The 25,812-nt window shown below is 48.0% G+C and overlaps 1 protein-coding gene and 1 pseudogene across 12 annotated transcripts; one reads left to right on the plus strand and one right to left on the minus strand.

Annotated features, from left to right (window-relative positions):
- Window positions 1-88: 88 nt before the first annotated feature.
- On the minus strand, window positions 89-19,671 carry SLC25A44 (solute carrier family 25 member 44). 12 transcript variants are annotated; one of them, XM_058439162.1, is made up of 5 exons: window positions 19,365-19,671; window positions 13,001-13,638; window positions 6,526-6,599; window positions 4,843-4,965; window positions 89-2,628 (listed from the first exon to the last, which is right to left on the minus strand). In XM_058439162.1, exons 2-5 carry the CDS (start codon window positions 13,623-13,625, stop codon window positions 2,437-2,439), a joined length of 1,014 nt encoding a protein of 337 aa, XP_058295145.1. In that variant the 5' UTR covers window positions 13,626-13,638; window positions 19,365-19,671; the 3' UTR covers window positions 89-2,436. The 12 variants fall into 12 exon arrangements, 11 of the variants coding, with proteins under 11 accessions (XP_058295145.1, XP_032010061.1, XP_032010062.1 ...); XM_032154170.2 differs by lacking the exon at window positions 6,526-6,599 and having other exon boundaries at window positions 4,843-4,970; window positions 19,365-19,669; XM_032154171.2 differs by lacking the exons at window positions 6,526-6,599; window positions 19,365-19,671 and adding an exon at window positions 13,753-15,721 and having other exon boundaries at window positions 4,843-4,970.
- A 2,126-nt stretch (window positions 19,672-21,797) lies between these two features.
- Window positions 21,798-21,932, plus strand: LOC116470078 (small nucleolar RNA SNORA26; annotated as a pseudogene).
- The last annotated feature ends 3,880 nt before the right edge of the window (window positions 21,933-25,812 follow it).

A 25,812-nucleotide genomic window follows, 5' to 3' on the forward strand; every position in this document is an offset into this window, starting at 1 on the left:
GGAAGTCACCGGAGGCTGAGGGTCGCGGGAAGGCGAGGTTCTGCGCGGTGGGATGTCCGCGACCGGAAAAATATGCGCAAGCCAAAGCTCGGGGGCTCAATAAAAACTTTTAATTACATTTCAGAGACTTAGTACAGTGCAACAGTGAATATTCACTGTTAATATTCACAAGAGTCCATTTCATCAAACGGTCAGAGTCTGCCTTTTCATTACGTTGTTCCTCAATGCTCCAATCGTTTCCAGTCTCCCAGAGGTTTCTTTTAGTTTTGGTTACCGACCAAAACTCCAGTTTAGGGAGAATGGAAGTCCACCGAACCATCCCCACCAAAACATATTTCAGTCAAACCCAATCCCAGCCCCTAAAGAATTAGGAAAGTATGGGCCAAGGGTCCCTTTAATTATACACACATCATCCTTAAAACTGCGTGTGTGTACGAGAAACGAAAAACACAAGAGGGGCTGTAAAATACTGCACAAGACAACAAAACAGAAGGAAAGTCTTGGGGGAGAAACACCAAGACGCGAGCGGCAGGATCCTACCTCCTGTCCGTGACACTTTCCCCATTGACACGTTCCCCACTGTGCCATGGCGGGGAAGGACTGAAGTCTCTAGGGTCTCTCGAGGTCTTGCTAGGATAAGCTTAAAGAGATGGAGTGAGGGTGGGGGAAACTGTTTCCATTATATTTGTGGTTCTCAGGGTAAAGCAGTGAGGAGGGGCAGGAAGATTCAGAATGATCGGTGGGTCCAACCCTTTGGATGTGAACATTCCTGGATAGAAACTGGAGGACTCTCTTGACAAAGTGCAGGAAGGGATAAACAAAAATAAAATAAAGTGAAAGGGGAAAACCCTCAAAGAGATCAAGATGGGCAGTGGTGGTGGCGAAGGTAAATAAGCGGTTTTCAGAACCTGTTCTGGCCAAGATGGAAGAATGTGCGGCAGCCATGAAGAAATATCAAGGCTTCAGGTAGCTAGCACCTTTCAAATTGGCACCATGGCCTTTCCCAGGGGGTGGGACCAATAGGGTTTGGAGGATCATCCAGGTCACACGTCTCAGGTAGAAATGCAGGGTTTGACATGCCTTCTCTATTTGCTGCACCTCTCTACCTGCAACACAGGCTTGGGGAGAGTAGCGGTAGTGAGGATGAGGCAGGGAAGAAGGAGCACTCCTCTCCTAGCTCCTGAGGAGAGCATCAGATAATCTTGGCAGTGTCAGGTTGGTAAATGCAGTGGTCCTGGTATTGGGTGGCTTTCTGAACTGCTCTATGTTCTTCCAGCATCCCTCCACAGGGTACCATGACTGGGATGACTACGCATCCAGTGATGTGGATCTTAGAGATCACCATAGTGAGACAACACTTGTTGCCATAAGTCTGAGTGATTGGGGTATTTATGTGTATGTCATGGCTGCCTGGGGCAGAGAATCTCCCCACTGCCCTCTCCTAGGTTTGGCTCTGCTGGCCTGGGTAATGTGCTGGGGAACACATGCCCACTTGTTGCCTTCTAGATCAACTACTTTCTCAACCTGACTTCTCAAGGTAGTGCTCCAAGTCCAGTGCACCCAAGACAGCCTGATCCACTTAGAACTGTGCCCACCACAGGAGTCCTCTGGGCCAGGGGATGCCCCAGCTTAGACTCTCCTAGGGCTCCTGAGACTGAAGGGACAGGGAACTGGATTGTGGAAAAAGCTACATTACACTTTTCTACCTGTCTTAGGAAGGGGGTGAGCTCTGACAGCAGGATTGGCGCTTTAGCAGGACTAATAGCCTGGTTCACAGATGTTAAAACACACACACACACACACACACACACAACAAAAGTATCAACATTTCTTCCCAACCTAATAACCCCTCCAAAGAGAGGACGAGTGCTCTGGAGAACCAGAGATTTTTTGCTGCTCCTGCTCCCTGTGCAAATAAGTACCTGGCACCTTAGCCCCAAGTGCAGGAAAAAGCAGAGTCATCTAGTGGGCAGCTCGGTCCCAAAATAAAAATAAGCAAGGCTAAGAGATGAAGGGAGAGAGGGTTGATAGCAGCTGCTTGGAGTCTGGGCTGAAAGCCCAAGAGGAAGAACCAGTGGTAGTAAGCAAGCTCTATGTACAGCTCTTCTCAGGGTCTCAGGGACACAGATGGAGGGGGAAGCCAGAAGAAGGGCTGGCAGGGTGGAGGGTGGGGTCTTTAGGCCGGTATCGAATACAGGGACTGAGTGAGGGAGCCCAGCTCAGAAGAGAATTTTAAATAGTAAGGGCAAGGGATCCAGGCGTGGAGCCTCTTCAGCAAGAGCAGTTCAAAGTCTCTATCCCTATCCCAGATAGGCCACCTGGCCCAGGGCAGGGCTGGGTATGTGGTGGGGGCATCTGGAGAGGGTGCTGTCCTCTCCACTCTGCCCCTGACCCACGGTAGTGTGGAAAACAGCAGGCTTCTCTCCCCACCACTGGTTACCAGTGTCTTGAGTCCACCAGCTCAGGTCGGAGGCTGAGTTTCTTGAGGCTCTCATAGCCCACCACAATGACAATGGTGGAAGGTGTGGCTGAGATGATTCTGGCCGAGAGGCCTTTCATGAGGCCCCAAGGCCCTTCTTCTGCCATCAGCTGTCTGAAGGTCAGGATGATGGAGTTCTTGCCCTCAACCTGGGAAAGTCAACACAGTGGAGGTCCATTGTCTGTAGTCAGAGCCCCTCTGCTCAATCTCCCTCTGCCTTAGGCTAAAGTGGGGAGAACCAGACTCCGGCGTCGGAAGGCGTGGATTCTGCTTGTGAGGGATGGTACAGCACAGTGATTTAGTATGAGCCCTGGTGCCTGACTGCCTGAGTTTGAATTCTGCTCCCCAACCTACTAACAACATAACTTTGGGTAATTTACTTAACTCTTTGTGCCCCAATTTCCTCAAATATAAAACAGCGATAATAGTACCTGTACCATGAGGTTGTTATGAGCAAGAAAAAAAAAAATATTCATAAATACTAACAAGAGTGGTGGCAGATAGTTAAGTGTACAATAAATGTTAGCTATCATTGATATCATGAGATAATCTATGTAGCTATGAGTCTTTGGACTGGATGCTGCTCTCTGGTCTCAGGAAGCCTGAGTTAAATCCTCTCTAAGACCTTCTGCAGCTCTGCCAGTCTGATTTTGATTCTGATCATTTCAATCCCTTGAAGCCCCAGAGTGGAACCTTCCTCTCCATCTCTGCCATCTCTCACACACCCCATGAACAAATATAGGCATCTTCCCTATCACGCTGAAAGCCTGGCCAAGCAGAAATCACTTCTCTCTTCTTTCTCAACAGTCCCACACCCTCCCCCACCCCTAAACTACACCTTTAGAAACCACTCCTCAGCCCCTCGGCCAATACAGGACAGACTCACTCCTTGTTCATACCTCCCCTTATATGATATGACCTTCACAAGGTATCCCAGCCATGGCTAAGAACATCCCCCGCTTCCGCCCTACCTCCTTCAGCACCCTCCTCCACACTCCCTTCTTCCTCTCCAATACTCTCTCATGTGACCGTCTCTGCTTCCCTAACCCTTCCACTTTTTCCACAGCCATGTCAAGGACTTTTTCACCTATGCCTCTGGGTCTTTCCAGCCTGGAAGCTCCTCAAAGTACAGACCTGTCCTTTCCCTTGGATCTCCTCCTAGAACGCCCAGAACAAGGCTCAGGAAAGAATGAGGACTGACCCTGTGCGCTTTATTATTTGCAAACCAACCAGATGCCAGTGTATTCATTTTCAAATGAGGGGGCATTCTTTCCTAGGAACAAAAATACCTATATTTGTCACTTATGTGCTTCCCAACATGCTGGTACTAGGGAAGCTGATTTTATCCCCAACCTGTTATCTTCCTTCCCTCCTCCCCTCACCATAACCCAGTGACTTCATTCTCTTGTACAACTTTGATTCTCCACCTCAAATCAGACATAAAACTTTATATGGCAATACCTACTATTTGCATATTACATATCATCATTCAGATTCTATTTCCCTGGTCTAGGTGCTGTGTAACTGTCTTTAAGCTGACTGAAGACAAGCATTACTAAGGGCTTTGTCAGGGTTTTGCTGCATCCACACCATAAAATCTGTGAAACCTATTTAAGTCACTCTCATAATCCATAGAGAACTTATGGCCTACTGGAAAAACCAGACAGACTTATGAATTAACTGAAATCAATATTTCTTATAACCACAAGCCTGCAAGGTAAAGGAAAGAGTTGTTGACAGGCTATGCTAATAGGCTATGGAATAGGACTCCAGTAAAGGCTGGAAGAAACCAGTAAGATTTCCTGGAGGCATGGGCATGTGACGGAGGAGAGAGAGGTATGCAAGGTAGCAGACAGAGTGAGAAGCATTCCAGGTACTTTAAGTGCTGAGCGGGCTTCTTTTTTTTTTTTGAGACGAAGTCTCACTCTGTCACCCAGGCTGGAGTGCAGTGGCGCGATCTTGGCTCAATGCAACCTCCACCTCTGGGTTCGAGTGATTCTCCTGCCTCAGCCTCCCGAGTAGCTGGGACTACAGGCACATGCCAACACACCCAGCTAATTTTTTATTTTTAGTAGAGACAGGGTTTCACCATGTTGGCCAAGCTGGTCTCGAACTCCTGGGCTCAGGTAATCTGCCCGCCTCGGCCTCCCAAAATGCTGGGATTACAGGCGTGAGCCACTGTGCCTGGCTGTGGGCTGGCTTCTGCAGATGCTAAGCACACAGAAGGGGCTTAGATGTTCAGGAGAAGACTGACTGGACTAGAGGGCCAGGACACAAAGAGGTCAGGGCAACACTGGAGGGCTTGAAGGTCATGCTTCTAATGGCTTCTCCAGGAGGAGGGTGAGGGAAGTGGCCAGTCTTACCTGCACACGGGTTCGTATGACATCCATGGGATTGGTGAGGATGGAGGCAGTGGCTGCAGCCAGGGGCCCCGAGACGGCTTGAAAGACAATGTGAGGGCACTCCTTAGGACACAAGTAGGAGAGCTGCTCTGGAATCCAGGGAAAGACAATGGCTCAAGACACAAAGCACCACCGGTCTGCCCTCACTGTGCTTGCTGCTTCTACCAGGTGGCTTTCCCAATACAGACAAACCCTCCACCCTTCGCCACCCAACTCCTATCTTTTATTTTCTCTGCTTCCTTCAAAAAACTATTAAGTCTCAGGCCCTTTCCAGGAGTCATCTTGGTGATATCACCCGTTTATTTTGATTGATTTTTTTTTCTTTTGAGACAACCTGTCTGTGTCACACAGGTTGGAGTGCAGTGGCATGATCATGGCTTACTGCAGCCTAAATCTCCCGGGCTCAAGCAATCCTCCCATCTCAGCATCCCCAGTAGTTGGGTCTATAGGCTTTTGCCACCATGCCCAGCTAATTTTTAAAAAAATGTTTTGTAGTGCCGGGCGCGGTGGCTCACGCCTGTAATCCCAGCACTTTGGGAGGCCAAGGCGGGCAGATCACAAGGTCAGGAGATCGAGACCATCCTGGCTAACACGGTGAAACCCCGTCTCTAGTAAAAATACAAAAAAAAATTAGCTGGGCATGGTGGCAGGTGCCTGTAGTCCCAGCTACTCGGGAGGCTGAGGCAAGAGAATGGCGTGAACCCGGGAGGCGGAGCTTGCAGTGAGCCGAGATCACACCACTGCACTCCAGCCTGGGCGACAGAGCAAGACTCTGTCTCAAAAAAAAAAAAAATTTTTTTTTGCAGAGACAGAGTCTCACTATGTTGTGCAGGCTGGTCTTGAACTCCTGGACTCAAGCAATCCTCCCACCTCAGCCTCCCAAAGTGTTGGAATTACAGGTGTGAGCCACTGGACCTGGCCAACATCATCCATTTAAACAAGACAAGATTCTTTGGAGAGGGAGATTTCAAAACTTGCTTGCTGACTCCTTTCATCTGATGGGCAGAAAATCCTTCCTGATGTAAAAGCCTTATGCCTCTTGCCCTGTTCCTCCCAACTCATAGGCTAGAAAAGCACACACTAAATATTTGCTTCTTTATGCATTGAGTAACTCTGGTAGGATACATTAAAAGCCAGTGACATGGCCAGGCAGTGGTGGCTCAAGCCTGTAATCCTAGCACTTTGGGAGGCCAAGATGGGTGGATCACTTGAGCCCAGGAGTTTGCAACCAGACTGGACAACATGGTGAAACCCCTCCTCTACCAAAAATACAAAAATTAGCCGGGCATGGTGGTGCGGGCCTGTAGTCCCAGCAACTTGGAAGGCTGAGGTGGGAGGATCACCTGAGTCCTGGAAGTAGAGGCTGCAGTGAGCCATGATCACGCCACTGCACTCCAGCCTGGGTGTCAGAGTAAGACCCTGTTTCAAAGAAAAATTAAAGCTGGATGTGGTGGCTCACACCTGTAATCCCAGCACTTTGGGAGGCAGAGGTGGGCAGATCATCTGAGGTCAGGAGTTTGAGACCAGCCTGACCAACATGGTGAAACCCCATCTCTACCAAAAATACAAAAATTTACCGGACGTGGTGGTGCACACCTGTAATCCCAGCTATTCGGGAGGCTGAGGCAGGAGAATCACTTGAACCTGGGAGGCAGAGGTTGCAGTGAGCCGAGATCTCGTCATTGCACTCCAGCCTGGGTGACAGAGCAAGAGTCCATCTCAAAAAAAAAAATTAAAAATGAAATAAAAACTAGTGATGACACTGACTGTCTCTACAGAAGGGAACCAGGTGGGTAAGGAGCCTTTTCGTTGCATACTACATACCCTTTCTTAACTTTTGAATTTTGAAACGTGCATATTTTAAAAAATAAAAACAATATTAAAATAGAAAGTCACATCCTACAATAAGCACTTTTCTCCAGCCTATATCAAGAAAGAAAATTCATCTTTCAAAATGCTAATGAAGATAGAATGGTACCCAGGTTAACCCATCCCAGTACCACTGAGAAGTCTACCTGCAATTGAATTTTCTTTTTACTCTCTCTGGAGGTGAAAGACAACATGTGGCTGGGCACGGTGGCTCACGCCTGTAATCCCAGCACTTTGGGAGGCCGAGGCAGGTGGATCACGAGGTCAGGAGATCGAGACCATCCTGGCTAACACGGTGAAACCCCGTCTCTACTAAAATACAAAAAATTAGCTGGGCGTGGTGGCGGGCGTCTGTAGTCCCAGCTACTTGGGAGGCCGAGGCAGGAGAATGGCGTGAACCTGGGAGGCGGAGGTTGCAGTGAGCCGAGATCGCGCCACTGCACTCCAGCCTGGGAGACAGAGCAAGACTCTGTCTCAAAAAGACAACATGTTCATTCATTTATTCAACAAAGATTTATTGAGTGACTACCATGAGCTGGTCATCTTGGACCCTGAGGATTTAACAGTAAATAAAAGAGCCTCAAATTCCTGTGCTTAGGAAATTTATATTCTAGTGTGAAGAGATAATAAACAAATAAAAAGCAAAATACACAGCTATGTCAGCAGATATGTGCTATAGATAAAAATAAAGCAGGAAAGGGAGATAGGGAGGCCAACGGTGGAGGGGAAGGGGTTGCCATTTTATTTTTTATTTTTTTTCTCAGGGATAAAGGATGAAAGCCCATTCCAAGAAGGTGAAGTCTGAGCAAAGACCTGAAGGAGACAGTGCAAGCCACATGGATCTGTGGACAGAGCTTTCAAAGCAAGGGATAACATCCTATGCAAGGGCCCTGAGGACAAGCATACAGCAAGTGTTCGACGGGCAGCCAAGTCCAGTATCCTGGAGCAGTATGAGTAAGGTTAGGAACAGCATATAAGATCCAAGAGGTAAGTCACTTAGGGTTTTCTCTTCTATAGTTCAGCTATCATACCTTTTTTTTTTTTTTTGAGACGGAGTCTCACTCTGTCGCCCAGGCTGGAGTGCAGTGGCGCAATCTCAGCTCACTGCAAGCTCCGCCTCCCGGGTTCACGCCATTCTCCTGCCTCAGCCTCCTGAGTAGCTGCGACTACAGGCGCCCACCACCACGCCCGGCTAATTTTTTTTGTATTTTTAGTAGAGACGGGGTTTCACCGTGGTCTCGATCTCCTGACCTCGTGATCCGCCCACCTCGGCCTCCCAAAGTGCTGGGATTACAAGCGTGAGCCACCGCGCCGGCCTTTATCATACCTTTAAGAATTTTTTCCTCAGCCAGGTGGGGTGGCTCACGCCCATAATCCCAGCACTCTGGGAGGCAGAGGCGGGCGATCACCTGAGGTCGGGAGTTCAAGACCAGTCTGACAACATGGAGAAACCCCGTCTCTACTAAAAATGCAAAATTAGCCAGGTGTGATGGCGCAAGCCTATAATCCCAGCTACTCGGGAGGCTGAGGCAGGAGAATCGCTTGAACCCGGGAGAGGTTGCGGTGAGCCAAGATCACACCATTGCATTCCAGCCTGGGCAACAAGAGCGAAACTCCATCTCAAAAAAAAAAAAAAAAAAAATTTTTTTTTCCTCATGCTCCTAGTTTTAGTAGTTTGTGGCCACAGAGAAGTAGGGAGGTGGAGGCTGGCAGGGCAGAAGTGAGAGCTTCCAAGTCTCAGCTGGGATGGCAGAATTCCCTAAACCTCACCAGAACCACCTCTCCACCAGTTCTAATATACTGTCTTCCCCAGAATCAGCATACAAACAGAAACAAAGTGAACTGGTGGCTCAGCCTCACTGGTATCCTGTTTCTCCCAAGAAAAAGGCATTTTGCCATCATTAAACTGTAGCATCTGGACCGGGCATGGTGGCTCACACCTTTCGAAGGCTGAGCAGGTGGATCACCTGAGGTCAGGAGTTCAAGACCAGCCTGGCCAACATGATGAAACCCATCTCTACTAAAAATACAAAAAATTCACCGGGTGTGGTGGCGGGCACCTGTAATCCCAGCTACTCAGTAGGCTGAGGCAGGAGAATCACTTAAACCTGGGAGGTAAAGGTTGCAGTGAGCCAAGATCACACCATTGCACTCCAGCCTGGGCAACAACAGTGAAACTCCGTTTGAAACAAACAAAAAAAACAACTGTAGCATGTGGACTGCCACTGCCTGCCTCCTTGGGCCTGTCTATTCTGGCCTCCAGGCCTGCAAGCTACAGCAGGATCCAGATTCCAATTTTAATCATGCACATATGCCATTTTCCTGGGGCTTGGGGAGAAGATGAAACACAAAAGCAAGAAAGTGGTAGAAATAACTCCATGTCAGACAGGGCACGGTGGCTCATGCCTGTAATCCCAGCACTTTGGGAGGCCAAGGCAGGCGGATCACCTGAGGTTGGGAGTTTGAGACCACTCTGGCCAACATGGAGAAACCCCATCTCTACTAAAAAAGCAAAATTAGCCAGGCGTGATGGCTCATGCCTGTAATCCCAGCTACTCGGGAGGCTGAGGCAGGAGAATTGCTTGAACCCGGGAGGTGGAGGTTGCAGTGAGCCAGGATCACGCCATTGTACTCCAGCTTGGGCAACAAGAGCGAAACTCCATCTCAAAAAAAAAAAAAAAAGAAAGAAAAGAAGGGCCGGGTGCGGTGGCTCACGCCTGTAATCCCTACACTTTGGGAGGCTGAGGCGGGCTGATCACGAGGTCAGGAGATCAAGACCATCTTGGTTAACACGGTGAAACCCCATCGCTACTAAAAATACAAAAAACTTGGCCGGGCATGGTGGCATGTGCCTGTAGTCCCAGCTACTTGGGAGGCTGAGGCAGGAAAATGGCATGAACCTGGGAGGCGGGGCTTGCAGTGAGCCGAGATCGCGCCACTGCACTCCAGCCTAGGTGACAGAGTGAGACTCTGTCTCAAAAAAAAAAAAAAAAAAGGAAAGAGAATGAAAGAAGGAAGGAAGGGAGGGAGGGAGGGAATCCACATCTTTCATTTTTCTCAATTAGTCATTCAAGAAACATTTAAGAATCTCTTATCTGCCAGGCAAAAGATGAACTCAGGCTGACTTGGTTTAAGTCCCACTTGGCTAAGACTGGCTTGACTCTGGACAAGTATTTAATGATATAAGTGAGTATTTACTTAATAATAGATGCCAGGCACCATGATAAGTACCAGACATAGAACAGAGACATGGACAGGGAGATGCCTTCATGTATATTCTAACTAAGGAGCTGGGAGTTGGGGATAAAATAACTGCAAATTATGACAAGTACTAAGAAGGAAACAAGGTGCTGAAATATAAAACAGAAAGAGCCCTCTTTCCAATAGAATAAAGTCCTTTTTGCAAAGGTGACATGTAAGCTGAAGCCTGAAGCATGAGAAGGAGCCAACCACATAAAGAACAGGGGAAAGGGTGTCCGGGCAGAGAACAGTATCTGCAAAGGCCTTGAGGCAAGAACAGAGCTTGATGTATACCAGGAACTGAGGGAAGAGCAGTGAGGAAGAGCAGAGTGGCACAAGGTGGGGCTGGAAAAGCAGACAGGAGTCAGATCAATAGAGATGTATAGACCATGGAAAGGAAAACTGATTTTATTCTAGATGCCAGTAAGGCAGCACTGGCAGATTTTAAGCAAAAGGGAGTGGCAAGAACCAGTCTATTAATTCAAAAAATATTTACTGAGCAATTAAGGTTCACCAGACCCTAAGCTAGGTGTTGGGAGGTACAATAGTGAACAGAAACAGACATGATCCCTGTTCTTACAGACCACTTACATCGCAGGGTTATTGTGAGATTGGAATTATGACATATGCAAGCCCTCACACAGAGCCCTGGCACACATGGGCATTCAATAAATGTTAGTTTCCTCCCCCTTCCAAGAACCTTTCCACGTAGTAGAAGAGAGAGGGCACACACATAACATCAAGGCAAATGTATAACTGCCTTAAGAAAGATTCAATGTCACGGGGATGAAAAAGGGGAAAGATCACTTCTGGGTTAAGGGTTACATGGAGAGGAAGGAAGAGGAGGCAATAAGGAGCACTTAAAGAGGTAAGTCATGATTGCGCCAAGGGTAAGTAAACCTGGGAGGAATCTAGGTAGAGGGGTGGCAGGAACAAAACACGGTGGTAGGAGAGGTGATGTATGGTTGAGGAATTGTGCGCTACCTGCCCAGGCTACAGCACAGACTGCCTATACCTAGGGGAGAAGCAAGAGATTTCACTGTGAAGGGAGGCTGAAGCCAGGCTGAAGAGTTTGGATTTTATTCAGTAAGCAGTGGAAGCCACTGAACATGACAACTCGAGTTGAAAAGGTCAGTCCATTAGAGATGTATGTGATGGACGGGAAGGAAGAGAACTCAGGAGGGAACAGCTAGAAAGCTGATGCAGCAGTCTGGGAGGAACGTTAACAGAGGCATGGTTTCCAGGGAAGGCAGCAGGAATGAAGAGAAAGTTGGCAGAGAAATTCTAGAGTTACCAGGACTAGACATGGGGACAAGAAAGAAGGAGTGGTCAAGCACAATCCCCAAGACTTCAGTCTCAGTGAACTGAAGAATAACAAGGCCACTGACCGATGAAAGTAAGTCAGAAAAGAGAGCCAGCTTGGGATGAAGACTAGTTAATTGAAGAAAGTTTTAGACATAAGTTGATGCATGTAGATGGAGAAGTCCTACAGTCAGAATGTCTGTCCAGAACTCTTGACAAGCTAGTCTGGGAATGGAAGTAGAGATGATGGACACGTCAGAAAAATGCAGCTCTAATTGTAAATGCAGTCAAGTGAAGAGAGAAGGCTAAACACAGACTCCAGAGAAAATGCTCACATTTCCTGGGAAGCTTTTTTAACATTAAAGGGTCAGGGTAGAGTCCAGGAACCTGACTTTTAACAAATACCCCAGAGGAAACATTGTGCTAAATAGAAGTAATAGAGCTAGCAAAAAAAGAAGAAGAAAGAAGAAAAAGAAAGAAGAAGAAAGAAAGAAGAAGGAAGAAGAAAAGAAGAAGAAAGAAGAAGAGGAGGAGGAAGGAAGAAGAGGAAGAGGAAGAAGGAAGAAGAAGAAAGAAGACAGAAGAAAGAAGCAATAATCAGAAAAACAAAAGAAGCACCAGGAAAGTACAGAGCCACAGAAACAAAATCATTACAGGTTAAGAAGGCATCAAAATTTTGGTCAGAAGTTTCCAATGGGGTGGGACAGAATGCCCACTACCAAGGGTTGGGAGCCAACAGCAGGGATTAGGGAGGCTGCAAACATAGGCTGCCCTAATGGGAGTTTCGTGGTTACTCAAAGCTGTGGGTGGATGTCCCAGGGTAGCAGGCACACTCAAGTCCTGCTCTTCAACAATGCACCCCGCCCTTTGAGAAGGCAATCTGGCAGTATGTTTATGGAAGTCCTCAAAAATGTTATCTTTGACTCAGTAACCCCATTTCTAGGAAATAGGAAATACTTAAAAAGTAAAATGTCTTATGAACAAAGATACATTACAGGAGTGGAGAGGTTCAAGGTCATATCACACCTTGAATTTAAAATGCTAAGGGGCTGGTGTCTCACTCCTGTAATCCCAGCACTTTGGGAGGCCGAGGCGGGCAGATCACAAGGTCAGGAGCTCAAGACCAGCCTGACTAACATGGTGAAACCCCATCTCTACTAAAAATACAAAAGTTAGCCAGCCATGGTGGCACCCGCCTATAGTCCCAGCTACTCGGGAGGCTGAAGCACAAGAATCACTTGAACCCGGGAGGTGGAGGTTGCAGTGAGCCAAGATCTCACCACTGCACTCCAGCCTAGGTGACAGAGTGAGACTCCATCTCAAAAAAAAAAAAAAGAAAAGAAAAAAATGCTGAGGAAAACATCCAACTCAAAAGCTCACTATTACCCATCAGATTCATCTTCAAATCCTAAACATCCCATGGCTTTTGTCCTCCCCCACCTTCCAGTGACTCCAAAGCACACAGAGCATATGCTGCACACTGTTCTAGTCTTTTTACCTGTCTGCTTCCCTCGCTACATTAGAAGCTCCTTGAAAGCAAAAACTATGTTTTATGCATCTTTAAATCCTCTTGGATTCAAACATTTGCTGAATGAATGACCCATTCCTCCATTAAATCTCACCTCCACTCTAACATGCACAAAGCAGCAGTATCTCAGCCCCATTAGAAATCCCACCTTCCTCCCCCACTGTCCTGGCCCCTGCTTACCTGCGTAGAAGTGATAGAAGGGCCACCAGACAGCACTGTTTGGGATATAGGTAAGCAGTGAAGCCACATAGCCTCGATAGAAGCCGCGAAGTCCATCAGCCCGCAGGATCTGCCTGATGATGTCCTTGGTTTGGCCAAAGACAAGTACCCCTTGTCCCTCTGGGTTCCCCCGCACCTGAAAGCGGCCCATTTTCTCACCCTTGCGTTGCATCATCAGGTGCTGGGAGACTACATCAATGGGCACTGTGATGCTCTGGGCCACAAGGGAGGCTGAGCCACCAGCCACCAGTGATTTGACTGTGTTACTCTGGCTGTAGTCAGCTACAAACTTCCGGGTGAGCTCATAAGTGGTGACATAACACTGGCCAGAGATGAGGGTGAAGGTATTGACCAGGAACCCTCGGTAGAGGCCAGTGATACCATCTGCTCGCAGGATCTTGATGAAGGCATCGAAGGTCCCATGGTAGAGGCTCTTCCCCTTCTGAACTTGCAACCGGGTGCGGATGAGGGTGAATGGGTAGACGCTGACACGGATCATCATTGTCATTGCCACACCAAACACGTAGAACTTCTTCTTGTCCAGGTGTTCCCACTCGATGATCTGGATGTTGCGTTTGTCCTCCATGGTGCCTGAAGACCTGGGATTTGAGCAGCATGGAGGGATGTGAAGAAGGAGGGTGGAGCTTTGTGCTTTCCCCTTCTGGCTGGGCTGTGGAAGGCCCATTCTCAGCCCTCATCTCCTGGACACTCACCTGCCCAAAGCTTGGACTCCACCCAATCTGGCTCTGTCAATCCCCACTTGAGTCTTCTTTCATAGATCAGGATACTGTCCCCTTCTCGGTCCTTGGCCAGGCCTTCCTTACTCAGTTTCCCTCCTCCAGAAATTGTCCCTCACTTCAATAATTCCCCTGGCTCCATGGCCTCCTCAGCTCCCTACCCCAGCTTACAGGATCTTCTATCCGGACTCTCTGCCTCTGTCTGGGCCCTGGTATCACTACTTTGGCCAGGGATCATTCTTTTTGTCTGGCTCACCCAGGCAGAGCTCAGGATGCTATGGACAAACCCACTACCTGGCAGGATGCAGGGCCTTTAAGCAGGTGAATGGGATGTCACTAAGTGACATTTGGGAGGCTCCTGAAGGCTGAAAGGGACTGTTCCCGTTTCAATGCTCCTGGGCCTACTGAGGAGGCATCACCTTTGGCCTTGCACCCTCAGCAGGGTGCCTCTGATCGCCACCTACCAACTCACTGATTTTGTCTCTCATTTCCCGTGCTGGCCCCTCAGAGCTCCCCTGACCCACAGTCACTACATTTATATGATACTTTCTCCTGTCTGCATTGGAAGAAAGTATAGAGGAGAGGGCAAGTGGGGCTTTCACACCACAGGGCACCCTCCACCCCCTCACCTCCCCTTCCTCCAGCAAAAGGAGTTAGAAAGTCAGGAACAGGCCAAAGGGCAGAGTCCTCTTCAGTTATTAGATAACTCACTCTGAGAAAAACAGAAAAGAACCACCTGAGAGCTAAGTAGTTTCCCTGGACAGTCTGGGGAACTACAGAGTACAGAACACGTTGGACCCCAGGCTTTCAACTCTAAGCATATAAACCACAACCTCAGCCATAGATAATGAAAGGGGAGAAGTGACAGAGGAGATAGACTCTGACTTCAAGAAACCGTCTGTTCAAGGATACACAGTATCGCTCTGGGGAATGGACACAAGATACAGAAGAAAAGGCTGGACATGGTGGCTCATGCCTATAATCCCAACACTTTGGGAGGCCAAGGTGGGAGGATCACCTGAGCCCAAGAGTTCAAGGTCAGCCTAGGCAACATAGGGAGACTGTCTCTACAATATATAAAAATAAGTTAGCCGGACATGGTGGCATGCACCTGTGGTCCCAGCTACTTGGGTGGCTGAGGTGGGAGGATCACCTGAGCCCGGGAAGTTGAGGCTGCAGTGAGCCATGATCACACCACTGCACTCCAGCCTAGGAGACAGTGAGACTCCATCTCAAAAAAAAAAAAAAAAAAAAAAAAAGATACAGAGGGAAGGAGGAAACCAGAGTATGTTGATGCACATGTAGCCCTCATGTTAAGTGTATCCAATGCCTAGAATTTCAAACAAAACTAACAAGCTTACTAATTTCAAAATTGTATAAAATCAGGAGCTTCACATTTAGGAAATGTCAAATCAGAGATGTCATTTATTAGACATACTTAGTGGTAATATGATGTGCTCCAGTGTATCCCACCACTGTTCGGTAAGATACTAGAAATTTTCAGCCAGAAAGGGAGACTGGGAAGATAAATTCCAGGAAATGAGAAGCAGGGGCTCCCCAGACTTTAAGAGAAATCCCAGAGAAAGGAGGTAGCCACATCACAGGGACAACTCTAGGGGGCTGAAGCATTCTACACTAGCAGTTCGAGTAGCAAACCTCATGCCAAGCGTCTAATCAGAGTCCATCCTCAACCACCTTCCCCAACCAAAGGTCCCAACTCAGGCTTCAGGTGGCTTTTATTCCATGAGAACTGCCTTTTGGTTACCATGGAAGCAAGGGCAGCTTTTCAGGATTCCCTGAGCTGGACTGTATAACTTTCATTAAAATAGGGACTACCTGCAGTGCAAACTGAGTACCTGAGAGCTGAGGGGAAACCTCAGCTTCAAGGTAAGGATTGAGGGAGGTGTACATAACCCGCACAGGCTTCCTACAGGACAAGGCAGTTTTTTTTTTTTTTTTTTTTTTGAGATGGTGTCTCGCTCTGTCGCCCAGGCTGGAGTGCAGTGGCGCAATCTCCGCCCACTGCAAGCTCCACCTCCCGGGTTCGCCATTCTCCTGCCTCAGCCTCCCAAGTAGCTGGGACTACAGGCGCCTGCCACCACGCCCGGCTAATTTTCCATATTTTTAGTAGAGACGGGGTTTCACCATGTTAGCCAGGATGGTCTCGATCTCCTGACCTTGTGATCCACCCGCCTCGGCTCCCCAAAGTGCTAGGATTACAGGTGTGAGCCACCGTGCCCGGCTGGGACAAAGCAGTTTGAATGAAGGATAATCCATGTAGATAGTGAAAGAGAGAGAACAATGGCTTGGAAATGAGAAGACAGAAGTCAACTGGATTGGCAAGATTGGAAAATCTAGGCTGTAGAAAATGAGCTAGAGGCAAAGTTCTGCCATCAAGAGAACCCCTAGAACAATGATATGCCACTTGCTGTAGGCAAAGGTGGCCCTCCTCCCCAGCCTCAGCCTGGGGGACCCACTAAGCCCTGTGGGACAAAATTCTCCTTTGAGCCCTTCAAAAGGTGGTCATTGTCTCTCCTGCCCCAGAGTGGCTGCCATCCAGGGTCGCAAGATTATATTTTCAACACCAGTGAGAGGTAAGAAGATACAGAGAAACAGCAAGATTGACTATCTACTACCTCATGTAATCCTTACAGTTTAACTTGTGTACAGTTAGACACTTCTGATAAATGAGGAAATGGAGAGTCAGGTAAGTTAAAAGTAACAGGCCCAAGGTCACACAGCTGGTCAATGGAAGAGGCAGATATGAGCCAAGATTTCTCCTTTACTCCACCATGCCTTCTACCTTATGGGATTTGAAGAATTCTAACACAAATCACTGTTTAAAGCCAAGTCATTCCCACCTCTGGAAGGCAGAATTAATGCCCTTATGGCTGCAGGTCACTCAACGGTTAAGCATAAGCTCCTGGCCATGCAGATGCTCAGAGACTTCTTGCAGCTCTGTTCCAGAGAAACCAAGAGCGGCCTCTGCTTTCCTAGTGTGTCTGTGGAGTGACCAAGCTTAGTGGCTGAGCAGTCATGTTGTCAACACAGACAAATACAGCAGGGCTCAAGCAGGAGGGCCTCCTGCCAGGCACATGCAAAATGCGTGCTCTGCAGGGCAGAGGGTCAGAGCAGCTAAAAGACAGAGCAACCAGGGATTCTGTTCCAGGACCTGGTTTCATGGCACCTTCTCATTTATCAAGCTGAAGCACCAAGTACCAGCATCTCCTGATGAGAAATCCTAAGACAGGATCCGATTTCCCACCTCGTCTCCATCTCTCACATATGCCAATCTATTTTAAACTCCCACAAGGAAGTGGGGACTTTCCGAGGCAGGTAACCCCTATCCAAGGGTCATGACTTGGAGGGATAAGCCACTACAACAGAAGGGGAGAGGGCACTGCACTCACTCCCTTTACCCTTTCAAAAGGGGCAGGCTGCTCCTAAAAGGTAGGATCTCAACCTGCTCTTTTCCACTTCCTGTGGAAATATCAATCTCATTCTTCTTGTTTTACCCTCTGAAAAATCCTCTTTGCAGATACCTGTATGCAAAGTTCCTCCAGCCTTCCCTTCTCCCAACTTAGCCCAGCTTCTTTAGGGCTCTTTCTCAGACCCTCATGTGCATGGCTCCAATTCCAGATTTTCTTCCACTTTTTAACACTGCTCAGGCACAAATGTTGAAGTGCTTCCTCAAGGGACCTAACAAGTGACCCAGAATTAGTGAGCACTTTGTCCTGAAGTAATCAAGTGAAATGTTAGAGGCAGAGCTGTCACTACTGACCCCACCAATGGAAAGGGACAAATAGGCCCAGGGGCATATGCCTCCTCCTCTCCACTTCTACTCTCCTGGTACCAGAAAATTCACATGGGACTGACTATTCACTAGGTTCTGGGATAAGATTCTGGCTCGAGAGAAGGTAGTGTCACCTAGAAGGCAAGGTCATACAACAGAAAGAACACCAGCAATCAGGAGATCCATGTTGAGTTTCACTTCCATTACTCAGTAGTGTAAGACTGGAACCAAGTCACTTCACTGAAATTCAGTTTCCTTGTCTGTTGAATCAGGCTAATAAAGCCTATCAATGCTGTATATGATATGCAACCCTCAGTCTATCCATAGTTCCCAGCGAATGCCGTCCGCTGGTCGCATCTTCCTCCATCTCGACTTGGCTCCCAGTACTGCCAGAACCGGAAATTTGGACTCTGTCTTTACCGCCCCCTGCGGGGGGTGGAGGATGAGCTGTCGGCGATTCCACCAACGGCATTTGAGCCTTTGAGCCTCCCAGGAGCGAGGATGAGCTGCCCTTCCGAGAACTGAGGTGAGGCCGGGCGTGGTGGCTCACGCCTATAATCCCAACACTTTGGGAGGCCGAGGCGGGCGGATCACGAGATCAGGAGATCGAGACTATCCTGGCTAACACGGTAAAACCCCGTCTCTACTAAAAATACAAAAAATTAGCCGGGCGTGGTGGTGGGCGCCTGTAGTCCCAGCTACTCGGGAGGCTGAGGCAGGAGAATGGTGTGAACCCGGGAGGCAGAGCTTGCAGTGAGCCGAGATTGTGCCACTGTACTCCAGCCTGGGCGACAGAGCGAGACTCTGCCTCAAAAAAAAAAAAAAAAAAAAAGAGTTGTAGTACAACTCATATGAGTTAATCATTGTGAAGGCATTTTGTTAACAGCAAAGCATTATCATTACAGAAAGTTCTACTGGACAGTGATGCTCTAAGTCCTTGCCACCCAAGGTGGTCCACAGACTGGCATCATGGACATCACCTGGGAGCCTGTTAGAAATACAGAATTTCAGGGTGCACCCTAGATCTGCTGAATAAGAATCAAACTTTTATAATATATATAAGAATTATAACAACTACTCCAGGACTCTGGGACCATTATGACTAGGTTAGGAGCCCTCTGACTCCATCCTGACTTGTCACTGGAACTGAGCACAATGATGACCATTCGATCGATTCGGATCTTTTCAAATCAAATCATCTTCTACAGCTCCTGACAAGACACCCATGGGTCCTCACTTCTCAGCTGGAAACAGGGACTAGAGACCAACATCCTCCATTCCTTCTGTTCTCCCTATTGCATCAGCTATCTACCACATGAACGTGAATATATGTACATGCTTGCCCACCTGCGCTGCTGAATATACATTTCCCTAGGGGAATGCCTGGGGATGCCTCCGAACCCTCCTTGGAGATCATCTCCTCCCTACCTCGCACATGGTGAGATTCCCACCCAGCTTTCCTTTGGTCTTCCATAGGTAACCACGTGATCCCTCATCACAGACACCACATGACAATCCTCTCAAGATACTCCATGGGACACCCCATTTACGCAGCCTCTGTCCTGGCCCCCGCACACCCAACTCTGGGTCTTCGAACATGCCCCTTGCCGTGCTTCTTCGCTGTCAGCGAATCTCACGCTACTCTGCCAGGAAGAGACGCCTCACCGCAGTTGTCCTTCATTCCCAAAACTGCATGGTACCGCATCCTGGCACCCCAGGCATCTTTTGCCTCCTTGACAAGTGCAGATCCTCAGAGACCTTAGTTGTCACAGACCCCAAGCCGGTGGCTTCTTACCTTCTCAGACTCCGGCGGCTCCACCGCGTCTGAGGAGAACTCCAAGCCCGGACCTCTAGGCCGCAGCCCACAGTCTATCCGTCGTTCCCAGCGAATGCAGTCTGCCGGTCGCATCTTCCTCCATCTCGACTCGGCTCCCGGTACTGCCGGAACCGGAAATTAGGACTCTGTCATTACCGCCCCCTGCAGGGGGCGGAGGATGAGCTGTCGGCGATTCTGCCAATGGCGTTTGAGCCTTTGAGCCTCCCAGGAGCGAGGATGGGCTGCCCTCCCGAGAACTGACGGCCTCCTGCTAGCCATCTTGGATTTGGGCGGTAGCCACGCCTTCTTTACCTTCGTTATGCCCTCAGCGTTAAGGCGCCTGCGTGTTCTGGTTGGGCTCTTTCTAATTGGCGGAAATTGAATCACCAGACGCTTATTGAAGATCCAGTTGTAAATGGGGTCACCTTGTGTTTGGGGATGTTGGAACCTTTATATTCAGATCAAGGCCGGACACGGTGGCTCACACCTGTAATCTCAGAATTTTGGGACGCCGAGTCGGGCGGATCACCTGAGTCAGAAGTTCGAGACCAGCCTGGCCGCCTTGGCGAAACCCTGTCTCCACTAAAAATACGAAATAAATTAGCCGGGAGTAATGGCGCGCGCCTGTAATCCCAGCTAGCCGGGTGGCTGAGGCACGAGAATCGCTTGAACCCGGAGGTTGTAGTGAGCCGAGATCGTGCCACTGGACGGCGACAGAGTGAGACCGTCTCAAAAAGAAAAAGAACAGGCCGGGCGCGGTGGCTCACGCTTGTAATCCCAGCACTTTGGGAGGCCGAGGCGGGCGGATCACGAGGTCAGGAGATCGAGACCACGGCTGAGGCAGGAGAATGGCGTGAACCCGGGAGGCGGAGCTTGCAGTGAGCCGAGATCGCGCCACTGCACTCCAGCCTGGGCGACAGAGCGAGACTCCGTCTCAAAATAAATAAATAAATAAATAAAATAAAAAGAAAAAGAACAAATCTAATGTGTGATTTTTGTACAACTATTTCTTCTTTCCTCTTTTTTTGTTTTTTAGAGTCAAAATATTACTCTATCGCCCAGGCTGGAGTGCAGTGGCAAGATCATAGCTCATTGTAACCTGAACTCCTGGGCTCAAGCGATGCTGTGGACTCAGTCTCCCAAAGCGGTGGGATGATAGGCGTGAGCCACTGTGCTGGCCACATTTCTCATTATTTATAGAGCCAAAATAGTAGAGGACAACATGCAGCAGGAATCACTGAGGATACATAGCCAGTTTTGAAGTTTGGGAACTCAAAAAACTGCAGGAATGGGGGACAACCTGAAGGTGGAGAAAAATGACATTAAGGGTCTCTTCCAGCTTTTGAAGCTATTTGCCGGTATATAGACTTAAAAGAAGAGGAGGAGCACTTTAAATGAGGGGCTAGGAGGCATAGGCTGGAGAGTCAGTTCATTTCAAAGTTGATATCTCTACAACTCAACAACAAAAAGACAAACAACCTGTAGGGTCCAGCCCCACAGGGTTGGTGGGTTTTCTCCTCGTGTGCGGAGACGAGAGAGCGTAGAAATAAAGACACAAGACAGAGATAAAAGAAAAGACAGCTGGGCCCGGGGGAACCACTACCACCAAGACGTGGAGACCGGTAGTGGCCCCGAATGCCAGGCTGCGCTGATATTTATTGGATACAAGACAAAGGGGCAGGATAAGGAGTGTGAGCCATCTCCAATGATAGGTAAGGCCACATGGGTCACGTGTCCACTGGACAGGGGGCCTTTTCCTGCCTGGCAGCCAAGGCAGAGAGAGAGATGAGAAAGAGAGAAACAGCTTACACTATTTCTGCTTATCAGAGACTTTTAGTACTTTCACTAATTTGCTACTGCTAACTAAAAGGCAGAGCCAGGTGTACAAGATGGAACATGAAGGCAGACTAGGAGCGTGACCACTGAAGCACAGCATCAGAGGGAGACGGTTAGGCCGCCGGATAACCGCAGGTGGGCCTAACTAATGTCAGGCCTTCCACAAGAGGTGGAGGAGTAGAGTCTTCTCTAAACTCCCCCGGGGAAAGCGAGACTCCCTTTCCAGGTCCGCTACCGCTAGACCACGGTCCGCTTGGCAACGGGCGTCTTCCCAGACGCTGGCGTTACCGCTAGACCAAGGAGCCCTCTGGTGGCCCTGTCAGGGCATAACAGAAGGCTTACACTTGTTTTCTGGTCACTTCTCACTATGTCTCCTCAGCTCCTATCTCTGTATGGCCTGGTTTTTCCTAGGTTATGATTATAGAGCGAGGATTATTATAATATTGGAATAAAGAATAATTACGACAAACTGCAGATTAATGATATTCATATATAATCATATCTAAGATCTATATCTGGTATAACTATTCTTATTTTATATTTTATTATACTGGAACAGCTCGTGTCCTCGGTCTCTTGCCTTGGCACCTGGGTGGCTTGCCGCCCACACAACCAAATTAAAAAATAACACAGAAGGGTAAGGTAAGTCTCCATTAAATCCAGGAAAGAGACTGGAAAACTCCTCTTTGGATCCTGTCTATAGTCACAGGTGAAATAAAAGAAATAAAAGGAAAGAAAAATGGGCAAGAGACTTGAATAGACCTTTCCCCAAAGAAGATATACAAATGGCCAAGAAACACATGAAAAGATGCTCAACATCATTAGTCATTAAGGAAATGCAAATCAAAACTAAGCTGATAAAATGCCACTTCACACCCGCTAGGGTGGCTAAAATTAAAACAAACAAAAAGCAGAAAATGAGCGTTGGTAAGGATGTGGAGAAATTGGAACCCTCAGATATTGCTGGTGGGAATGTAACATGCTACAGCTGCTGTGGAAAACAGTGGCAGTTCCTCAATAAGCTAAACATAAAATTAGCATATGATTCAGCAATTTTACTCCTGGGTATATACCCAATACAACTGTAAACAGACATTCAAACAAAAACTCATACACAAATGTTTATTTTTAGCAGCACTATTCACAATTGCCAAAAGTAGAAACAACCCAAATGTCCATCAACCCAGGAATGGGTAAACAAAATGTGGTATATTTATACAGTGGAATAGTATTAAGCAATAAAAAGGAATGAATGTATGCTACAACATAGATGAACCTTGAAACCATTAAGCTAAGTGAAATAAACCAGATACAAAGGCCACATATTATGTAATCCTATTTATTTGAAATAACCAGAATAGACAAATCAATAGAGACAAAAAGCAGATTAGTGGATAAGTGATTGCCGGGAGTCTGGAGATTGAGGGAGAGGATGGAAAGTAACTAATGGGTTCAGGGTTTCCTTTTGGGCAATGAAAATGTTCTAGAACTAGGTAGTGGTGATGGTTGCACAGTATTGTGTATGTATTAATGTTATTAATAGTAAATTTTATGTTGTATTTTACTATTTTTATTTTTGTTTATTTATTTTTTTGGAGACAGAGTCTCACTCTGTCTCCCAGGCCAGAGTGCAGTGGCATGATCTTGGCTCACTGCAATCTCTGCCTCGTGGGTTCAAGTGAGTGATTCTCCTGCCTCAGCCTCCCGAGTAGCTGGGATTACAGACACCAGCCACTGTGCCCGGCTAATTGTTTGTATTTTTAGTAGAGATGGGGTTTCACCATGTTGGCCAGGCTGTTCTCAAACTCCTGACCTCAGGTGATCCACCTGCCTCAGCCTCCCAAAGTGCTGGGATTACAGGCATGAGCCACCGTGCAGGGCCTACTATTTTTAAAAACTGATATTTCTAGGATGGGTCCCTCCTCCTAAACTCCAGACTTATTTATAACTGCCTTAAAATATCTAATGGACTTTTCAATCTTAGTGTGATGGTTAGTTTTCTATCAATTTGGCTAGGTTATACTACCTTTTGATTCAGTCAAACACTAATATAGGCCAGGCATGGTGGCTCACACCTGTAATCTCAGCACTTTGGGAGGCAGAGGTGGGCGGATCACTTGAGGAGTTCGAGAGCAGCCTGGCCAACATGGGGAAACCCTGTCTCTACTAAAAAGAAAAAAATACAAAAATTAGCCGGGCATAGTGTCACGTGCCTGTAGTCCCAGCTACTTGAGAGGCTGAGGCATGAGAATCACTTGAACCAGAGAGTATAGGTTGCAGTGAGCCCAGATTGTGCCACTGTACTCTAGCCTGGGCAATAGAAGGAGACTCTGTCTCAAAAACCAAACAAACAAAAACCCCACTAATCTGGATGTTGCTATAAAGGTTATTTTGCTGGCACAGATAACATCTAGTCTGCTGACTATAAGTAAAGGAGATTGCCTCAATAATGTGGGTGGGTCTCATCTAATCATTTGAAAAGCCTGAAGAGCAAAACCGAGGTTTCCCTGAGGAAGAAATTCTGCATTAAGACTGTAACATCACCTCCTGCCCCCAGAGTTCCCAGCCTGCAGGCTTGCCCTACAGATTTCAGACTTGCCAGCTCCTACAATCAAATAGCCAGTTCCTTGAAAAAAGAAAAAGAAATATGCAGGCCAGGCACAGTGGCCCATGCCTGTAATCCCAGCACTTTGGGAGGCCAAGATGGACAGATCACTTGAGGTCGGGAGTTCAAGACCAGCCTGGTCATCATGGCGCAACCCTGTCTCTACTAAAAATACAAAAATTAGCTGGGCATGGTGGCGTGCACCTGTAATCTCAGCTACTCGAGAGGCTGAGACATGAGAATTGCTTGAACATGGGAGGCAGAGGTTGCAGTGAGCTGAGATCATGCCACTGCACTCCAGCTTGGGTGATGACACGAGACTCTGTCTCAAAAAAAAAGAAAAAGAAAAACTGTGTATATGTATATAAATGCTCTGTATATAGAATATATATTCTCTATATACATATTTTACATATTATTTATAATGTATTTTTATATATTATAAATTTTATATATTGTAGGAGAGTGGTCAGGGTGGTGGGAGAAATTACAGGGAAAGACACAAACCTTCTTGGAAGGCCGGGAGGTTTTGCAAAAGCTTCCAAAGAAAATTTGGCTGAAGGCAGCCAAATTCTCTTATCCAGAGCCTGAGGGCAAATGGTAGATAACAAGGGAATGTAAAGGAACTTATCTAGATAAATTTGTTTACTCCTGTCTCCGGAAACCAACCTTTGATCATTTGCACACAGGACTGGTCTCTACTTGGGGGGTCGACAATGTTTATTACCCACAAATTGTGTTTGCTCCAAGCCCTTGTCATTAAATCTGTGCTAAATAGGCCGGGCACAGTGGCTCACGCCTGTAATCCCAGCACTTTGGGAAGCCGAGGTGGGCGGATCACAAGATCAGGAGATCGAGACCATCCTGGCTAACATAGTGAAACCCGTCTTTCCTAAAAATACAAAAAAAAAAAAAAAGAAAAGAAAATTAGCCAGGCGTGGTGGTGGGTGCCTGTAGTCTCAGCTACTTGGGAGGCTGAGGCAGGAGAATGGCGTGAACCCAGGAGGCGGAGCTTGCAGTGAGCTGAGATCGCGCCACTGCACTCCAGCCTGAGCGACAGAGCGAGACTCCATCTCAAAAAAAAAAAAAAAAATCTGTACTAAATAAATGCATTACCGAGCCGGGCGTGGTGGCTCATGCTTGTAATCCCAGCACTTTGGGAGGCCGAGGCGGGTGGATCACGAGGTCAGGAGATGGAGACCACAGTGAAACCCCATCTCTACTAAAAATACAAAAAATTAGCCGGGCGTGGTGGTGGGCGCCGTAGTCCCAGCTACTCAGAGAGGGTGAGGCAGGAGAATGGCGTGAACCCGGGAGGCGGAGCTTGCAGTGAGCCGAGATCGCGCCACCGCCCTCCAGCCTGGGTGACAGAGCGAGACTCCGTCTCAAAAAAAAAAATAAAAATAAAATAAATGCATTACCGGCTTAGGGGGGCTGTGAATTCACTGGATACCCGTGTCTGAGTACTCCTTTCATTCATTGCTCGGCCAGAGTCTGTGGGACAGACTTGGCAACATATATATAAAATCTGCTTGTGGCCAGGCGCCGTGGCTCACGCCTGTAATCCCAGCACCTTGGGAGGTCAAGGTGAGCGGATCACGAGGTCAGGAGTTCAAGACCAGCCTGGCCAAGATGGTGAAACCCCATCTCTACTAAGAATAAAAAAATTAGCCCGGCGTGGTGGCACATGCCTGTAATCCTAGCTACTCAGGAGGCTGACACAGAGAATTGCTTAAACCCGGGAGGCAGAGATTGCAGTGAGCGAGATTGTGCCATTGCACTCCAGCCTGAGCAACAGAGTGAGGCTCTGTCAGGCCGGGTGCGGTGGCTGACGCTTGTAATCCCAGCACTTTGGGAGGCCGAGGCGGGCAGATCACGAGGTCAGGAGATCGAGACCACGGTGAAACCCCGTCTCTACTAAAAACACAAAGAAATTAGCCGGGCGTGGTGGCGGGCGCCTGTAGTCCCAGCTACTCGGAGAGGCTG

The sequence above is a fragment of the Hylobates moloch genome, unplaced genomic scaffold (genome assembly GCF_009828535.3).
Source record: "Hylobates moloch isolate HMO894 unplaced genomic scaffold, HMol_V3 SCAFFOLD_5, whole genome shotgun sequence".
NCBI classification, from domain to species: Eukaryota; Metazoa; Chordata; class Mammalia; order Primates; family Hylobatidae; genus Hylobates; species Hylobates moloch.